The sequence below is a fragment of the Cucurbita moschata genome, unplaced genomic scaffold, assembly GCF_002738365.1.
Source record: "Cucurbita moschata cultivar Rifu unplaced genomic scaffold, Cmos_1.0 Cmo_Scf00005, whole genome shotgun sequence".
NCBI lineage: Eukaryota > Viridiplantae > Streptophyta > Magnoliopsida > Cucurbitales > Cucurbitaceae > Cucurbita > Cucurbita moschata.
In genome coordinates, this window is record NW_019268521.1 from 3,037,833 (window position 1) to 3,058,438 (window position 20,606).

General features: G+C 32.7%; 3 protein-coding genes across 4 annotated transcripts; 1 reads left to right on the forward strand and 2 right to left on the reverse strand.

Moving 5' to 3' along the window:
* The first annotated feature begins 66 nt into the window (after positions 1–66).
* Positions 67–3,248, forward strand: LOC111443212 (xyloglucan-specific galacturonosyltransferase 1-like). The gene is made up of 2 exons (XM_023080930.1): positions 67–385; positions 1,784–3,248. Exons 1-2 carry the CDS (start codon positions 93–95, stop codon positions 3,222–3,224), a joined length of 1,734 nt encoding a protein of 577 aa, XP_022936698.1. The 5' UTR covers positions 67–92; the 3' UTR covers positions 3,225–3,248.
* An 835-nt stretch (positions 3,249–4,083) lies between these two features.
* Positions 4,084–8,308, reverse strand: LOC111443213 (protein disulfide-isomerase-like). The gene is made up of 10 exons (XM_023080931.1): positions 8,020–8,308; positions 7,692–7,722; positions 7,288–7,566; positions 6,813–7,001; positions 6,585–6,710; positions 6,338–6,475; positions 6,101–6,217; positions 5,843–5,960; positions 5,170–5,282; positions 4,084–4,472 (listed from the first exon to the last, which is right to left on the reverse strand). The coding sequence occupies exons 1-10, from the start codon at positions 8,214–8,216 to the stop codon at positions 4,284–4,286; spliced, it is 1,497 nt and encodes a 498-aa protein (XP_022936699.1). The 5' UTR covers positions 8,217–8,308; the 3' UTR covers positions 4,084–4,283.
* Positions 8,309–9,654: 1,346 nt separating this feature from the next.
* On the reverse strand, positions 9,655–15,313 carry LOC111443211 (nitrate regulatory gene2 protein-like). 2 transcript variants are annotated; one of them, XM_023080928.1, is made up of 6 exons: positions 15,103–15,313; positions 14,884–14,999; positions 13,000–14,607; positions 12,338–12,549; positions 11,275–11,498; positions 9,655–10,646 (listed from the first exon to the last, which is right to left on the reverse strand). In XM_023080928.1, exons 3-6 carry the CDS (start codon positions 14,429–14,431, stop codon positions 9,869–9,871), a joined length of 2,646 nt encoding a protein of 881 aa, XP_022936696.1. In that variant the 5' UTR covers positions 14,432–14,607; positions 14,884–14,999; positions 15,103–15,313; the 3' UTR covers positions 9,655–9,868. The 2 variants fall into 2 exon arrangements, with proteins under 2 accessions (XP_022936696.1, XP_022936697.1); XM_023080929.1 differs by having other exon boundaries at positions 13,000–14,610.
* Positions 15,314–20,606: the final 5,293 nt, after the last annotated feature.

Consider the following 20,606-nt stretch of genomic DNA (forward strand, 5'->3'; position numbering starts at 1 on the left):
AAAAAAAAAAAAAAAAAAAAAAAAAAAAAAAAAAAAAAAAAACCAGAGAAGCCATGGCCACGACCTACAAGCTTCTTCAGTCCAGCCCAAAAATGGCGGTTTCTAGAAGGTCGTCCGCCATTACCAAGCAATCCAAGAAAGTGGAGGAAAGAAGGAAGGCGGGTCTATACGGCGCCGTTTTGTACGGAATCCCTGCTGCAATTTTCTTGACGTTGTTTATGCTTTTATGGTCTTCTTCAACCTCCATTGTTTCTCGGAGATTCATTCATGTTTGGGTTTCCTCTAGAAAGCTTACCAATCTTTATTGCCTCTCTGCTGGCTCCCGCCCCGACTTTCAGATTCCGATCCAAGTTGTTAATCATAGTCGTCCCGAGCTCGCCCTCCGGTAATGTTTTCGTTTTTATTTTTGTTAAATTACGAGTTTAGTACCTTTTTTTTTTTTTTTAAAAAAGGGAATGAAAATGGGGCATTTTTTTTATATGGATTTAATCGATTAAGGTCGAAGGTCGAAGTATGCAAAATTGAAAGTTTTAAGGATTTATTTGCAATTTTTTAAAAGTAATGAAAATGGGACCTTTTCTATTTTGGTATAAATTTATGCAAATTTGAAAGTTTTAAGGATTTATTTGCAATTTTCTAAAAGTAATGAAAATGGACCTTATATATTTTGTATAAATTTATGTAAATTTGAAAGTTTTAAGGATTTATTTGCAATTTTCTAAAAGTAAATGAAAATGGGATCTTTTCTATTTTGATATAAATTTACGTAAATTTGAGAGTTCTAAGGACTTATTTGTAATTTTCTAAAAATGAATGTATGCAAATTTGAAAGTTTTAAGGTTTTATTTGCAATTTTGTAAAAGTGAATGAAAATGGGACATTTTTTTAATCTTTTATTTATAGATTTATGCAAATTTAAAAGTTTTTAAGGATTTATTTGCAACTTTCTAAAGTAAGGAAAATGGGATCTTTTCCGCTTTGGTATAAATTTATGTAAACTTGAGAGTTTTAAGGATTTATTTGTAATTTTCTAAAAGTGAATGAATGCTTATGCAAATTTCAAATTTGAAAGTTTTAAGGTTTTATTTGTAATTTTCTACCAATTTGAAAGTTTTATTTGCAATTTTCTAAAAAGGGAATAAAAATGAAACTTTATATTTATAGATTTATACAAATTTGAAAGTTTTAAGGATTTATTTATAATTTTTTAAAAGTTAATGAAAATGGGATATATATATATTTATTGTATAGATTTAATCGATAATAGATACAAACCAATTGGAAAGGGTTTATTTGTAATTTTATAAAAGTAAATGAAAATGGAATATTTTCTATTTTTTTATAGATTTAATTAAGTAAAATAATAGATACAAAAATATGCAAAATTGAAAGTTTTAAGGGTTTATTTGTAATTTTCTAAGAAACTTTTAGTTTAACCTTAATAAATTATTATTATTATTTTCATTATTAACCAAATAATCCCTAGCTTATTCACAATTAGTTTTCTTTAACTTTTAAAATAAAAAATAAAAAATAAAAATGTTCAATTGATTTTTTTTTTATTATTACAGCTAGCGTTAAATTGATTTAATTCTCCTTATTATTATTTTTAATTAATTGGAGCGTTAGATATAAATATTTAATGATTAGTGATGATATATTCTATAAATAACCATAAAATATTTTTTTATTTAGTTTTTTCTACATATTCTAGAATTTAGTTTTGAAATAAAAACAATTTATTTCTCAATTTAAATAATTATTTATAAGTATTTCCATACAGGGAATCAGAAACACTACGAAATTCCAGTTCCAATAATGGGTATATAAAGGAGATCGTTGAAGTTCCAGAACCTTCCATTTCTGCAGAATCTATGAAGAACAAGGAGATCAACGACGACGATGGCGAACATTCCGTCAATGGACGTCGAATCACGGCCGGAAGCGGAGACGAAGAGGAGATTATGAATGCAATGAAGGCCATTGAAGAGCAGCTACGGCGGCAGAGGTCGTGGATGAGCGTGTCGACGGGGAACACTAATGTAGGAGCGGCGGAGTGCGGCGGAAGAGGCATTTACGTGTACGAACTTCCGGCGAAGTTCAATAAAGAGCTGGTGGAGCAGTGCGGCGAGATGGTTCCATGGATGGATTTCTGCAAACATTTCAGGAACGAAGGGTTAGGAGATCCGATTCCGGCGCTGGGGAAAGGATGGTACAATACTCATCAGTACGCGCTCGAGCCGATCTTCCATTCCAGGATTCTCAAGCATCCTTGCAGAGTTTACAAGCAAGACGAAGCGAAGCTTTTCTACGTGCCCTACTATGGCGGACTGGACATTCTCCGATGGCATTTCAAGAACAATGTAACGAATTCTCTGAAGGATTCATTAGGCTTAGAGCTAATTCAATGGCTGTCGGAGCAGAAGCCATGGATTCAAAACTCCGGCAAGGATCACGTCTTTGTTTTGGGGAAAATCTCATGGGATTTTCGAAGAAACGCAAATTGGGGAACTAAATTTCTAGAATTCGACGAATTACAGAACCCTATCAAGCTCTTAATCGAACGACAACCATGGCATCAAAACGACGTCGGAATACCCCATCCTACATTCTTCCATCCTCATACAGACGACAACGTTTTCGCTTGGCAACGAAAAGCCCACCGATCGAAGAGGAAACATCTCGTCGGGTTCGCAGGAGCAGCCCGACCCGACTCGCTGGAGAACATACGGTCGTTATTAATCGACCATTGCGCCGCAGCAGCAGCGGCGGAACGGCTCTGCCGGCATATGGACTGCACGAGCGGAGACTGCGACCGGCCGGAGGCGGTGATTGAGCTGTTTTTGGAGTCAGAATTTTGCCTGCAGCCGCCCGGAGACAGTCCGACGAGGAAATCGGTTTTTGATTCGTTGATTTCTGGTTGTATTCCAGTGTTTTTCGATCCGTTTACGGCGTACTATCAGTATCCATGGCATTTACCGGAGGATTATGGGAAATATTCAGTGATGATTGACAAGAAAGAGTTGAAGAGAAGTGGAGAAAATGTGGTGGAAAAATTGAAAGGGATTTCAATGGAAAAAAGAGAGGAAATGAGAAGGTATATTGTTTATGAACTAATGCCTGGCTTGGTTTATGGAGATTCGAATAATTTGATTCGGAAATTCCAAGATGCTTATGATATAGCAATTAATAATTTGCTTCGAAGGGTTTCGATGTTGAAATGAATTGAGTGTTCATTATTTTTGGTTTAATTTTAAGAGAAAAATGTTGATTTTTTTTTAATTTTTATTATGTTTGTATAAATATTGGGGCAATGATTTACCGAGAAATTCATAAGATTTTGATAATATTATAGAACGAAATCTAATATCATAGTTAGTTAATGTTTATTTAATCATTTTTTAATATTGAAAATTAAATTATATTAATTATCCTAATTTAATTTAGGGTTAAATACCATTTTGATCCCAAAAACTTGGATCAATGGCTAAATTAATAACAATAATTTTGGCACTTTATCTAACAAAAATACTCCTAAAATTTTTGAAGTCTTAGTAACATCGTTAAACTATATAAAAAAAAAACTCTAAAAAAAATATTTAACTTTTTGAAAACATCTTATAGTTTAATAATTTATTTAAAAAATACTCTCAAATTTTCAAAATTGTTTCAAAAATATCTTTTAGATTTTTAAAAAATTCATTAATACCATCAAACTTTTTTGAAAACCTCAAACAAATTTTTTTTTTTAAAAAAAAAACTATAATATCACATTTAAAAAATATTCATGAATAAAAAGTTGAAAAACAATTTATGAGTTTTTTGTTTTTTTTAACAAAGTTAAAAGGGTATTAATGCTGGGGTTAGAAAGATTTTTTTAAAATAAAATATTAATTATTTTCGTTCAAAAACTAAGGTAAAAGTATTTTTAAATATTTTTTTTAAAGTTCGAGGGTGTTAATTAAAACTTTTAAGAGTTTAGAAGTATTTGTTTGAAAGAAAGTAAAAAGTTTAAGATATTTTTATTAATTTAGCCTTTCATCTAATATCGACCTATCTAAGCTCTAGCCTATAAAATATCTCTCACCATTGGTTATCCTAAATTCCAATCAAAGAGAAACTAATATCAAAAGATTTAAGATGATTTACGTTTGCTAACTTTAAGCTAATTTTCAAGGGTAGAGAGCTAGCAATGTTTAGAGATCTAACCCATTTGATACCCATAGAAAAGAAAAATAGAAACATTCTACAGGTAATGTGTAAGAACAGAGAGCTTACCGCCATTAGAGCTCATCCTTTGAATCTGAATGTTCATCAGCAGCTTTCGACCTATTCTTTTCAATGAAATCTCTCAAGTCTTTCTTCGTTGCATACCCAGTGTATTTTGATATGTTCCCATCAGCTGACTTGAAGTAAATAGTAGGGAGTGTCCAGATCTCAAAGTCATGTACTAAGTCATTTGCAAAAATGTCCTGAAGAAGTCACCATGTACGTCAATGTTAAAAAATGAGTGTAAATTTACTTCGAAAACGACTCAAAACGATGCGATGCAAGAATTTATAGGAGTTTTAGGGACAATAGATGGACAGGGATGCAATTATTCAGATCATCAAAGCTATTATTTGGACAAAAATAATATTTATTTTAATAGATATATGTCCGAAGCTCGACTTATTCAAAGTTGAACATTAAGCATTACGTTGGAATCATGGGGTGTGGCAATCATGCATTGAAAAGTTAATAAACTGTTTGAAATAATTACATGTCATATTATAATATAAGTACATTGTTGACCCATGATTTATTAATCGTGGAGTAGAGCATATGAGAAATTATTAATCGTTAAGCATTTCTAGGAGAAACTTATTTTGGAGTAAAAAAAGTATTGTGATTAAAGTATTTTAGTACGAAGTGTGATTTGTGAGTGTTTCATTATGCTTCGTTATTCGTTTTGACAACTTCGATCGAAGGTCAAAACCGAGCAATCACTGGCAACTAATCACTGAGACTGTTTTTTTTTCAGTTTTCATGCATGCTAAAAAAATGGATTTATTGTGCTAACAGCCACTATGATGTGCATCTATTTCTTAGCATACGGAGCAAGCAAGCGTATAAAGATAACAAAATGTAGCAGAGAAGCACTAAAAAAGGGTATAGAATATATCTTACGAATTTAGCAATTATGACATCAGAATCACTTCGATATGCCATGGCAAGATCCTCAAAGACTGAAGCCAGCTGTTTGCAGGCTTTATGCGAAGGAGCGTAAAACTCGAGCAGAACTGCAGTGAAGCATGTATCAGGGACGTGCCAATCCTATTGTAATCATGCAACTAAGAAATGCAAACTGAATAACAAAAGCCCCGTTTGATAACTATTTTATTTCTTACCACTACTACTTCCACATATAGTTTTCTTGTTTGATAACGTGTTCAAAAGTTTTTGAAACTATAAAAGTAATTTTAAAAACCTTGAATTGGTTTTTGAAATTTGGCTAAGAATTCAAATGTGTTTTCAGAAACGAGAAAACTTACTAAAAAGTTGTGAGAAAACAAAATAGTTATTAAACGACACAAAAAGTAACGTGTTCCATATTTCACGGTTATCTCAGGCAATTTCAATGGTTGAATATCATAAACTAATTCACAGCAATCCCTATTTTCACTCCATTAACAACTTTCTCTGGATACTGATCAATTAAGTTGCAATGCAAGATCACTAACCAAAAGTGATAGGATCAATTTCCAATTTTGAGCCATGTAAATACCCAGATCAAAATCGAAAACAGCATTAAATAACCGTTTAAACTCACATGTGTTCCAATGAATGTGCTTATACATACCATTCTTCCTTGATTTGAAAACTATGTCCTGAAATGTGTGAGCTACCACCACTTTCACGGGCTCGTCATTATGCTCTGGTATAGGTTCAGATTTTATGTATGGTTCCAATTCTCTATTCTGCAGAAATGAAACTAGTCATAAGAAAACCCCAGAGCAATCAATATGAACTAATTAACAATCAAAACTGAGGCTGAGAAATGAAACAATTCCTCGCAAATTTTGAATATGGAACACTTGAACTGAGGGAGAGGTATCACCTTATATCTTTTCAACCAAGGAGAAAGTTTATCAGGCTCCACATTGGATTTCAGATACTTTGTTTTATCACTTAGTAGGATAATAAAGGGTATTTGACCATCCTTAACTCCATATTGCTGTAATTTACAAGAACAGAGAACATTGAAGTTTTTGAACATATATATTAAGCGGGAGTAACCAAATAAATAAATAACTTCAAAGTTACAATGACAATAAAGGGATACCGAATTATGGACCTTAATCGCATGCAAACTAGCATCAATATCTGCCATCAGAAAACTGAGGCCATCTCTTTTGTAGAGCTCTGCAAGTTCACGATACTTGTATTCAAAGGAAGCAGCAATCTCACTGCTAAAATTTATAAACAACATGACCTACGAAATTTGGAGACGGAATTTTGATTAGAAAATTCTCGAGAAAAGAATAACTTTAGCATATTCTCTGAACCATGATAACAAAATGAACTGTTAGATTCCTTCTAACCTTCGAATTTGAATTATACATGAAATTATCAACTAGACGTTGATTGCTCTTGTCACCATCCATGATAGTTACCGTAGGTACAATTGATTTCTCAACAAATTTTTCGAGGGAATCCACGTCAAAATCCTGAAAGTTTAGCTTCCATAAGAATCCCAATTCGCAGCATATTATGATCTGACAGGATAATTGGTATTCAAGAACATAGAGACATGGAGAATTCTCCTTTACCTGAGTATCAACAAAGAGCTCATCGAATGGCTTGAGCACCCTCATTAAGGGACCAGTGACAGATGATTTACCACGCGGAAGAAGTTTGGCATCTGAAGTATGAAAAAATTCTTCAGTAGAACGCAATTTCTTGGCTAGGATAGTATAGTTTTCAAACTCCTCCCCAGAAAATTGAGGGAATATGCCCACCTGCAAGTAGAGAAAATATGAGAATTCGGTTGAAAATGACCCACGATCTAAATATGTCAAAACAAATAATTGAAGCCGAATAATAGAGCTTTTTGGAACAAAGCAATCTTAAGCACTTATGCTTTTCAATTCTATGTGTTGTTGTAAAAATAAAATGCATCTCATGAGTATTGGATAAAACACAACTGATCTCCTAAACTTTCTCGTCAAGTTTCTAACAAATTCTTCCTAATCAAAGAGTAACAATTTTCGCATAATATCAGAGTAGCCAAAATAGAGTACTCACAATAGCAATCTTATTGTCAGATATGAAACTTTGGGCATCATCCAGAGTGTTTATTTCAACAGAGGCAGGGCCATACTGTCTCTTCACGTATTCAACAATACCATCTGCATCACGAGGGCCCTTGTACTCTTGAACATTCTTACCTCCCTCTCTCACAATCTTGATAGAAATTGTGCCGTCGGATCCAGCAAGTCCATCATTTGCTTCATTGAAAATATTAACCTTTGCTAAAGTCAAAGGAGGATTATGCTTACTCAGAATATTAGCAGCTTTTTCATACTGCAAAATATTTCAACAAGTCAGTCAGTTACGATACCTAAATTCTCGAGATTCAAGATCAGTCCAATAGCACTCCGAAAATCAGATTACAAATTACTGATATTAGGAACAGAGATATATATCACCTCCGGTGCCAGCCTCTTACAATGTCCACATCTGAAACGAAATCATTGCAAGTTGTAATCAAACGCCACGATTAATAGCCAAGAAAAAGGAAACGCGCGATTGTTTTTGAGGATAGTACCGACCAACCAAAATACAAGGAAAAGTGAACAATCCACAACGAAATGAAGAAAGAAACATACAAAACAACGGCAACACCTAGTTTTACATACTTCAATTTAAGATAGTAAGACGTAGAGGTAAAATAACAAAAGCAACAAGTAAGAACCTCGCAATGAAGGAATTGAACTACACAAAAGAACCACAAATTAAGCAGATAAATCAGTATACCTCGGAGTGTAGAAGGAGACGATAAGGAAATCGAGCTTGCTTACGAAGTCGGTGAAGTTAGAACGGTCCAACTCGACGACGAACTCCGGGTTATCGGACGTCGCAGCAACTGTGAGCACGAAGAAAGAAGAATGTAAAGCAAAAAGAGTAACAAAGCAGAGAGAAACGGCGGACGCCATCGCCATAGCCATAGCCATTGGTCAGAGCTCTCCCTCGCCTACTTACAGCATTGATTGTAGAGAGAGATCAAGAAAAGAGAGAAAATCGCGCCATTGCCGACCACGTGCTTCGCATGCTTAAGACAAACCTGGATAGGACCACTCTGAGCTCTTTGGCATTTACAATTTATTTTCGTCATATTTAAAAAAAAAAAAAGCGTTTATAATGCGTATTTATTTATTTATTTATTTTTACACCACAATTATTACGTTAATTGTGATTATTTAATTTACAAAATTTAATATTTAATTTACCTATTCCATGTTTAAAATTCACCAAAATATTAAATATTTAATGTTCTATTAAAATTAAATTGATTAAAATATTATTCTGATTTTAATACTTTTGTAATGAAGTTAAATATTTGCATTTTCTCCTATGAAATTAAAAAATAATTACAATAAAAAAAATGATTGCCATATTATATTTTTCAAGAAGAAATAAATTGTAACAATGATTTAATTATTGCTAATTTGAGCATAGATTAGTCAATCACATTATAAATTTATAAGGTAATTTCATTGCATAATTTTATTTTATTTTTATTTAAAATTAGTGAATAAATAGATATATCAAATAAATGAAATTGAAAGTTTAAAGCTGAAATTCATAAAACCTAACGATTCATGGTTAAATTTGACTTATTTTCCCTAAAAGAAACGTCAATACATTACTTACTACTCAATTTAATCCAAAATAATAATAATTCAACAACGGTACTCCTCGTCAAAATTTTGGGAAGTTCTTCCATCTCGGAGATTCTAGAAGAATCTAAAAAAATGTATCGATAAATGAATTTCTATACATCATTTCTCAAAGAAGGTGGCACAGTTGCACTCGTTCGAGATTCGTAACACAATTGTGAACACGCTCAAGACAAGTATGATCACAACACTAAAGAGACTCTAAAATCTATGTTCCTCAAATGAAGGTGTTAAGTGTTACAATTGCACTCGTTCTGAACTTGCAATACAATTATGAACACACTCTAGATAAGCATGACCGTAACACTAAGCAAACCTCTAAAATCTATGTTCCTCAAATGAAGGTGCTAAGTGTCAGGATTGCACTCGTTCTGAACTTGCAATACAATTATGAACACGCTCTAGATAAGCATGACCGTAACACTAAGCAAACCTCTAAAATCTATGTTCCTCCAATGAAGGTGCTAAGTGTCAGGATTGCACTCGTTCTGAACTTGAACACGCTCTAGACAAGCATGACTGTAACACTAAGCAAACCTCTAAAATGTGTTCTCCTTAATCCTAAGAAGACCCCTCTCTTCTCATCCAATTTTCTGTTTCAAAAATCTCACTTCTAGCTACATCTTATTCATTCTTTTTATCTCAGTGTGTCTAATCCATTTCCATGGCTTCTATCTGCTAGCTAGACTAATAGTTTACATACACCAGATCATCTCAATGGCTTATATATATATATATATATGCACATGAAAGAGAGGGGATTCTTACATGAATCTACCAGGATTTACGAGCGCCGGTATGTTGTAGCGAGTCCCCCGAGTGCACGCAACCTGCTGTGGTACAATCCTGTCCAGCCGAATGAAATGCGACAACATGATGTAGCGGGCCAAATCGTACTTCGGGTATTAGCCTGTAAGAGGTTAGGTTTAAAGCCTGACTTGCTCATGAGCTTTTGTGACCTCAGAACTGAATTTTTCCAAAGCCTCAAAGATTGGAACCAAGCCTGCCTGTATGCTATTTGAAGCAGCATTGTGAACCAGCTTAATGGCATCCTTGTGTTTTGCTCTCTCATCATATAGCTTCCTTCTCAATGAATCCAAATTAACTTTCACATCCTCTGGTGGCGAAACTCCACTTTCTGTAGGAGCTTTTGAAAGTACAGTTCCTCCCGATGCCTCGTCCTGGTCGGGTTTTATCGTTGCCCTCTCGATTTTTAAGGATCTAAGATGTTCTTCAAAATCCTTGTAAAGGAAGTTGGCTTTGATTCTCTGACGTTGTTCCTCATCTTGTCTTTCCCATAACTCATGCAAGTTTAAAGCAAAACCATGAATGGCACCAACCACTTTATCTTCTGAGATTTCAAGCATAGCTTGGTGCCAATCATTGCAAATAATGAAAACCGGTGGAGCTCCCATTCGACCTGGCGAAAAAGGAGCGACTCCATCGGCGGTTTCTTCAGGCTCCTTGTTAAGGCATCGTAAGAGCCATCCATTTAATGATTCAACATAAGCTTTTTGGGTGTGGATCCAATTGTTAAATCTGGTGCACCAATTGACAAGTTCCACTTCAAGATCCACAGTAGCTTTCAAACTCTCATCTCTTCTCGAGCCCGTTCTAGCTTTTAATGATCGAAACTTACTCTCCACGAGTGCTTGAAATTGTTTCTGGTGGCATTTGAGAATGGATCTCCACATTTTTATCCACCTGCATGTAAAAAAGAGCAAAATTTATTACATGTTCATGTCTAGCCACTTGCAAACAAAGATGCCATGGCAACTGCCAAAGTTAATAGGCAGGTTATCTTTATATGCTGTTTATAGTGATATAATCCAAGAATTCAAAAGGTATCATGTGAAAGCCCATGTTAAAATAACTTATGCACATTGCATGTAACGGCCTAAGCCCACCGCTATTAGATATTGTCCTCTTTGGGCCTTCCCTCAAGGTTTTTAAAACACATCTGTTAGGGAAAGGTTTCCACACCCTTGTTAAGGGTGTTTTGTTAAGGGTGTTTTGTTATCCTCCCCAACCTACGTGGGATCTTATAATCCACCCCCTTTGGGGCTCAGTGTCCTCATTGGCACTCATTTCTTTCTCCAACCAATGTGTGACCCCACCAAATCCACCCCCTTCGGAGCCAGCGTCCTGGCACACCAAATCCACCCCCCATCTGTAATGTCATTTCCTCTTCAAATTAATATTAATATTGATCGGTGATTTAGCAAGTTCCCTCAATAAACATTAAACTATGGATATAAAATCTATTTTCACAAATCATTGCAACGATAGATTATAAAAAATTGAATAATCGAGATTGGAAGTGTTTGAATACCCATGAATCAGCTCAGTTAATTGAGGCTGCAGTTCTTCATCCCGTAACTTATGTATACTGCTCGATATAGCATCAGCGGCTTTGATACAGACGTCGATCTTGGTTGATAATCTTCTAATAGAGGCATGCACAGCATCAATTTTAGAGGAATCGGCTCCATGGTCGTCTAACCTTTTTAACTTCTTGCATAGTTTTTCGTAAATAACACGTAACCTTTCTTCATCCTGGCAAAAAACACAAAACAGTAGTCAGGAAAGTTATTTATACCCAAACACCTAACTAAAAGCAATGAAGCTACATACATCCATCCTAGAACATCACATTAGAGATTTGTTATGAATAGGACAGCGTTTTCATGCCAACTGCACAACATCATTCGAGTCTTTTTTTTTTATTCTACCTAAAAAATTGTAGCTATCTTCACCCCATGATTTCATAACGTCCGGTCATCATTAACGGTCGTTCATATACTTAGGAAGCTAGAACCACGTAGATAAAATTAATAGTCAAGCAGGAAGGAAAATGGCTTAATGAGTATTTTTAATGTTAGCATGTAACTAACATATGGGATACAATTTCATTTAGAACTTTTCTAAACGCATCTGCCACCTACACGAGAAAGCTCTTTTTGCTAAAGCCGACACTTTCCAGCAACAAAACAAGACGCGAATGGCAAGGATCACAAGAACAACTGGTCTAGTAACAGAAAACCAAAAGAAAGTCGCAATGAGAATGAGCTTGCGTTCTCTTCAGCAAAAGTAGAGTACAAAACACAGGTTCATTGAATCAAAATCAAAAGCATGTGTTCTTACTCAGTAACAATTCCTTTCTTTTTTATTAGTGTAGAATTTAGTTGTGTAGACATGAATTCTCCTTATCTTAAAACGCATTCACCAAATTTGACGGTGTTGACATTAAAAAGGATGCCAATCTATCGAGCTTATCTAGACTCTTTACAAATTTATATTTGAATGCATTTATTAAGGAACACCTCTGGAATCAAATCGAATCAACTACATAATCAAGAAGCAATAATTAGCATATAGCTCATATTCATCAATACCTTAACTTCTTTATACAGTTTCTTCTCCCATGCATAAAGCTTCTCCAGCGTAGATGAAAGGCTTCCAGATTTCAGGTCAAGCTCGTTACCAGGACTGCTAGACCCAGAATATGCTTTAGCCATTTTCACAGTCTTAGGGTCCAACCAAATCAATGGCGGCCGAGAAGATGCTGAGGAAGGGGCGACCAAGTACTGGATCCGAGAAAGAATAACTGCACAATAACAGGAATTTTTGTAACACCGCAAACTAATTTGTTACCTATATGGGAATTGTATAAGCAGTAGGAAATAGAAAGGATCCAAAGAGTAATGCTGCATTTGATAGCTACTTCAAGTCTAGTTCTCTGTTTTTTTATTTATGCATGTATTCTCCAAATTTTCTAATTATAGTTTCCACATTTTTAGAACAAACACTTCAATTCCTAGTCAAGTCCTAAAAACAAAAACAAGTTCTTAAAAACTACTTTTTTTTTTTTCTAGTTTTCCAAACTTCAAGTGGTTCTCGAATACATGGGTAATAAAGTTATAGCATAAATAGTGTTAAGGTTAATTTTCAAAAACTAAAAATTGATTATCAAACAGGGCCAAAACATATATGTTAAATAATCAATCAACCCTTTCAGAGAGCGAGAGAGAGAGAGAGATGTTTTAAGGGTACCAACCTTTAAGTACAGCGATCTTAGACCGATAAGGCAATCTCCCCACTTCAAGCAACATGGCAACCTCTTTCCCATAGCTAGAAGCAGCTTCAAACTCAACCTTAATTTCACTTACAACTTCCTGGAGGTCCCTTGTACCAAAAGCAGTGAATGCGGTTAAATTACTTTTCTTTGAAGATTCAACATCTAATGTCGAAGTCTCCTCGATCTCGAAACTCACCTCCTTCTTCCCCACTGACTCCTCCTGTTCCGATTTTTTCGACACAATTGTATCAGGACTGTTATTTATTCCCTTTTCCTTACTTACCGTTGAGCTACCACTATTTGGCAATGGCACTGATTTTGAGCTGTCCTCACTACTCTGTTGAGGTACAAACTTTGAAGTTCCCTCCCCTGAATTCATATTCTTTTTTATTGCTTCTACGTTCAATTTCTTCCTCTCTTTAATTTCTTTCAGAGCTTCAGGCTCCGTTTCATCTTCCAACTCAGGTATCCCTTCTCTCTCCCTCACTTCATTGGAATCAGGACTGCTCTGAATGGAACCATACCCATATTTATTTGCCGAATTATAAACCTGGTAACCATTATCGTAGTCATCAAAAACATTCATAAAATCCCAAGCAGAGACCGTCGGCGGAGAAGGCGGAGGCGGTGGAGTAGCAGGGCGCCTTGGCTGCTGATTATGCAAGCTGTAATCCGGTGGTGAACCCATTGGAAACCCATAGAACCCTCCGTTTCCATACTGCTGATATGGTGGATAATTGTGCGAAGGATCAGGCCACTGCCCATCTGAAGCTGTATGTGTTTCCGGCCCATTATACATTACAGTCGTTGCCGGAGTGGTTGACCTCTGCATATAATAGGCGTATGTATTCATCGAAGAGCTCCAATCCCTTGGCAGATAAGCATAAGGAGGATGGCTATTCGTCGGAGAGCTCCAATCCCTTGGCGGATAAGCATAAGGAGGATGGCTATAACCTTCATCATGTAAAGGGCTATCCTCAATTTGAATATGACCGGAAGAGTTGTGTTCAGATTCTGACTCCGATCCAGATGATAAATGCAAGTGACCGTCAATCTCGTCCTCATGAGGAGACTGTGAAATCGAAAGAGAATGTAAAATCGGGGACGACGAAGACGAGCTTATGTGATTCTCGCCCGATGTCGGTTTCTTCCTCTTCCCTTTCCCTTCATCGGATGGCAGTGTAAGAACAGGAGAGCCATGAGAGGATGATGATTCGGCACCAGAGATCACAATCTCTTCATCGACAAATTTGTGTATAGCTTCGCCAATGTCTTTGAGAGACTGAAAATACGTAACATGAGCTGCAGCCAGAGCATAACGATGTCGAGACGCAGCTTTGATTAACTCCTTCCGCTCTCTGCAGAGACTCACCAATTGAAGCTCGTCTACCTTGGATCCTCCACAGCCCATGGCAACAGAAACCACAGAAAAACCCCAGAGCAAAACCCTAGGCCAATACCACCGTAGAACACCAGCATACCCCGCGTAATCATGGCTGCCATGTCCGTCCGATTCCAAATCGATGGAAACGAAGAACAGGTAGAATCATCATGAGAAACATCAACCACTCCAGATCCAGAAATAATCTACTGGACAAGAAAAACAAATTTCAGAACAAACCACGCAAAACAAGAAAAATAGAATGCGGAGAATGAATCAACTGAATCGAACAGCATAGACGAGAGAAGACAAATCACAGAATGAGATCACACAAAAAAAAAAATCGACACCAACGAGAATTGCCGAGCTCAGATTTACACACATTACAGCAAACCTCCAAGTGCGAACAGCATAGTCAAAAGAATCCCCATTAGAAAGAGAGGGAAATTGCGCACAGCTCAAGAAGGAAGAGAACCACTAACCGTTGAGATCGATGAGAATACGTAATAGCCGTCCATGCGAGGAGCACAGAACCAGAGACAGAGAGAGAAAAGGATAGAATGAATACTTCAAGGGATTAAAAACAGAAATCCCAATTCTGAAAACAAAATCAAGAACCGAAATTCACAAATTGCAGTGATTTTGAACATAAACAATTAAGCAAAAGACTTCGAATAATAGAAAGAATTGAAAAACCAGACATCGGAATGCGTGAAGGTGGAGATCTGAGCAAATTTTGTCCAGTGGATCTTCTTCTTCTTCCTCGATTCACTCGCGTGGCTGTTTATCTGTGTGTTTCAGAGAAATTGAATCGAAATTCAGAGTCGGAAAGAAGAAGAAGAGGAGGAAGGGCAGAAACAGAGGAACACGAGACTCGTGGAACCCGCCGTTGGTAACCGATTTGTTTTTGTCATTATAGCATTGCCGCTTTCAGCCCTTTTTCCCCCGTTTTTTTTTTTTTTTTCTTCTTCTTTTATTTTATTTTGTTCAGGTTCATATATTAAATTATAAATTTAATATTTTAATTCTTAAATTTTCTTATAAAGTTACAAATTAATTTTTTTTTTTTTTTAAATTCACCCATGAATTGAGAAGTAGATAGAACGGGATATTGCTCTGCGGCGCTACGTATTCGACTCACTCCCACCCATCCCATGGTACCATAACATGTCGGGAATAAAAGGAACATATTCCATGTAATAAACTCTCTTGGTTGGTGGCTGTGTCGCCCGCTTTTACGGTCCATCCATAGTTGAATAGTCCGATCACAAACGGTGTGGGAGCAACCCTCCGCCTTGCAAATGGGTAGCAAAATGTCACTTCCGCCCGAACGGTGGGGCCTTATGGGGAAGGGCCCAGTCAAATAGGACAACACACCCAATAACGTGTGGACTTTTCCCCTCCCTTTCATTAGACTAGTAAAATGGAACAAGTTTAGTCCACTCCCATTTTAGATTTCCCGCCTTTATTTAATCAATTAATAACATTAAAAAAATTCCAAAACTTCTTAAATTTTCAGAACAATTTTAATTTACTTTTTAATTTCTAAAATATTATATTTTCTCTCCCATATTTTAAAATATTACATTCAATTTAATTTTCCCTTAAAAATATATCATTCAATTTTTTTTTTAATTATACTCAAATATACCATCATTAACCTATTTAAATCTTAATAACTTATATAAATTTAATATTTAAAATCTGGTTTTATAATTATTTTATTTTAAAATTTTAAAATGTATACTCAATAACTATAAAAATTTTAGTCAATTTTTTTAATTTCAAAATTTTATTTAATTTATAAAATAGGAATAATAGCTCACAATTGTATTTATTAAATTGTAAAAATAATAATATTAAATTGCAACAAAAATTATTAAATTGTAAAAATAATAAAATGTTTTATTTTAATGTTTGAGTTTATATAAATATTTGTTTTATTTATTATTATTATTGGGTTCCCATAAGATGAAATATATAAATAAATAAGGTTAATGAAAATGACAGTGAATATTTATAAAGCTTGTGGGTTAAAAATAATAAATTATAGATTTGAAAAATACGAGGGGAGGTTGAAATTTTGTTTGGTGGGCGGAATGTCGTTGTTCGTGCTTGCCCTTTATGCCCCTCTTATTATTATTTTATTTTTTTAATCATTTTTTTTTGTCGGAAGAGTGGAATATAAGCAAAACAAGTCATGGAATTTAATAAATTTTTATAATATTTATTTTATCCTAAAAAAATATTTATTTTAATCTTGTAATTTTTAAAAATATTGGGACGAATTTGTAAAAAAAAATAATAATTTTCCTTTTTTTAATTCCATTTTTTTCTTTTGTTGAAAAAAAACCAAAAATTTATATTTATTATTAAAAAAAAGTTTAATAAAAAATAATATGACCTGGCTGCTGCGTTGGAAACTAGGAAAAGTGAAAATACACAGTTGGAAATTTAATTATGGTGGTTCTGCATGTTGACACGTGGCATTCGATGCGCTGACCACGTTGTTGAACATCAAATGCATGGCCTTTGATTATAACTCACAACTATGCATCAATAATTATAGCTTTTAAATTTTTACCAAAAATCAAATTTAATATTAAAATTTTAAAACTATTTATTAATATTTTTACCAAAAATCAAAATGATATTAAAAATTAAAAATTATAAAATTTAACATATTTTTTTTATAATCAAACCTGAATTTATTAATATTTCCATTTCATGTAACATTGAAATATGAATTTTGAGTAAATCCGTTGAATATTGTATTATATTTTTATTTATTATTATATTTATATTTTTTTAGAAAAGTTTTAATGATTTATTAAAATATATAATTTTTTCGGACAATTCCCACCAAAATTATCTGCCTGTAGACATAATTGGAAGGGGCAATAAAGTAAATCTACCTTATTTTTTTGTTTATAAAAAATAAATATTTAGGAAAATTTGATATCCCAAAGTCTACCCCTACCAAAGATAAATTATAAATCCATTGAATTCGAGCATATTAGAAAGTCGTCCATTTCAATTTAATTAAATAATTAATCGTTTCAAAAAGAAACATTAAAAAGTCGAGACATTTCTATATTTCACGAAAGTCGACAATTAAAATATAAAAAATTAAACCATTAACATTTAAAATAATAATTAAAATCATTTAACAATTAAAATTGTGTAATAGTCAAAATCCACCGCTAGTAGATATTGTCTGGCTTTTTCCTCTCGGGCTTCCCCTTAAGACTTTAAAACCCATCTAGCGGAAAGTTTCCACACCCTTATAAACAATGGAAAGTTTCCACACCCTTATAAACAGTGGATTGTTCTCCTCCCCCAACCGGATATCACAAAATGGGTTTAATTGTAAATTTAATCATTAAAATTGAAATTTTTATCTAATAAATCTAACATTAAAATAAATTATAATCTTAGTAATTGAATTTTGAAATTTGTATTTAAAAATTAGATTTTCAAATCTTTGGACCTCGACTTCAAAGATGGTGGGCCTTTAGTTTAACTATTGGGCCCAATATTTATGGGCTTCCATGATCGGATTCACGTTGGGCTCCTACCACTGCCCATTATTTATTTATTTATTTTATTATTATTATTTTCTTATATATACATATATATATATATATTTTTTAAAATAATAAATATAAATTATAAATTACTTCCGACTAAATTTAACCTAAAGTAGTAAAAAATCATGACATTTTAAGTATCCACGACATGTCGTTAAATAATCCCGTCATTCGCTTAACATAAACAATTAACCCGCCTTCTTAAATCTTTTAATTTTCAACTCTTCAATAATCAATAGATCGTTAGTTGACATCTAATCAGTAGGGTCGAGTCTTGATCTACACGTTCAACGTAATTAGAAGAGGCTAGATTTATTAGAAATATCAATTTAACTCGAGAGGAACGGGAGGTTTAATTCGGAAATGGAGAAGAGAGCGGGAAGATATTTTTCTCACCCCGCTATATATATATATATATATATATATATATATATATTTATTTATTTATTTATTTATTGGGAGGTGGCACCAAATTAATTGGGTGGATTTCTATTTTAAGGGTTAACCTAATTTTGGTTTGGAATTCAAACCCACTTATTATTAAAAGCATTTGTTAGCTTTTGAAATATTAATTATGGCATGTTCCCTTAAATTACGTTCCTTTATTTTTAAAAAATTGTTTTGACTTGATCGATGTTAGGTATGTTAAGTTATCAATTTGGACGGCTTATTGTGTTTGGTTACTTAATTCAATAATAAATAAATGAATGACTAAATCGATAATAAAATATATATATATATATATATATATATATATATATATCCATAAATTTTAGTCTAAAAATATTTATAAATTTTCAAAGTTAAAAAAATATAACTGATTTTTTTTTTAATTTATGGAAACCGTTACCATCTTGTTTAAAAAACAACTTTAAAATATTCCAATAGTACCCTTTCATTTTTTGAAAAAGTTCAAAATATATATATATATATATATATTTATTACTATATTTAAAAAAAAAAATCCGAAATTTAATGATATTTTTAAAATAAAGTACTAATAATTTCTATTCATTTTTTTTTAGAGAAATGGGAAAGTGGAAGGATATTTTTATTAATTTATGTGTCAAATATTTCTAAATTAATTATAATTAATTATAGTTCTTAATTTTCACAGGGGGATTAATTTAAATTATTTTGAAATTAGTTAAATTGTTTAATTTTATAACTTTTAAATTTGTATTTATTTATGCTTTTAATTTTTTTTATTTAATATGTCCTTGATATAGTCAACATTTTTTTTAAGATAGGATAATTTTCATGATTTTATCAAATATATAATTAAATATCGATCAAATTTTAAAAATTTTAAATATATTAAAATTTTATTAAGGACAAAATTGGAAATTAAGAGATTTACCCTAAAGTTTACTATATATTAGATCCAAGGTAAATAAAAATATTAAATTTTCGACGAATTATAAATTAAGAGATTTACCCTGAAGTTTAAGGACAAAATATTCTTGAAGTTATTGGTCCCGATAACCCCTAACTTATTACCTATTTCTCTATATTTATAAGATATTCTACACATTAATTTTCGACGCAAACTTTCCAATTTAAGTCGTTTTTTTTTTTTTCTTTATATTTCTTCAGAGGTAGCTGACTTAACTTTATTACTTGAAATTTCGAAACATTCGATTAGTTCGGATTAAAAAAGCTAAAAATTACGTATTTAAGAAGAAAAACAATAAATAAATGATGAAAATTTCAAAAGTCGACAAATAAATAAATGATGGGAAGTGTTAAGTCATAAATTTGGTAGATGAGACGTCAAAATGAACGAGGTAGATGATGAAGTATAGATAAATCGTTTTCATAGGTATATTAATTGTAAAAAAAAAGAAGATATTTTTCAACGTTAAAGGTATTAACGTAATTTTAAAAATTAAAAAATATTTTTAAAATGTGATGCTAATAATTTTTAAGTTAAATTAATAAAAATACCTAAAAAATATAGTTGAAATTTAAAAGTACATTTTCAAGGTATCTTTGAAGTTTTTGTTTTATTTTATTTAAATTAATAGTATTAACGAAAATTTTTAAAACTTAAATATATTTTTAAACATTTTTTAAAGTTAGCTTTGGGCTCTCCAAAAAGCCTCATAGATGTATTCCTTTAATTATAAACATAGGATCATTCTCTAAATTAATCAATGTGGGACTCACTCTCAACAAGAGATATATTTAATATAAAATATTAACTATAAATATTTTTAGTTAAAGATATTTTGAGATTTTTTTTTTAGTAAAAATGTATTTTTAAATTTTTTAAAGTTTAAGCGTAAAATTCAAGACATTTTTATTAATTGAGAGTAGTTTTTATTATTACTAATAATAAAGGTGTTATTAATTTTGTTTAGAATTTAAAAATAATTAAACATGTTTAAATCAATTTAATCTCGGGGTAATTTAGCCCATAAATTAATATTGTCATTAATGTTAATTTAATCGATAATAACTCTCAATTTCGATACTTATTTCAAATATAAAATAAATAATAATAATAAAAAAAAAACTAAAAATTGAAGATTAAAATAATAATAATAATAATAATGGAAAAAATTTAGTCATAAGTTGGGAACTTCGGCTTTGGTCCTTTATAACACCTCTTC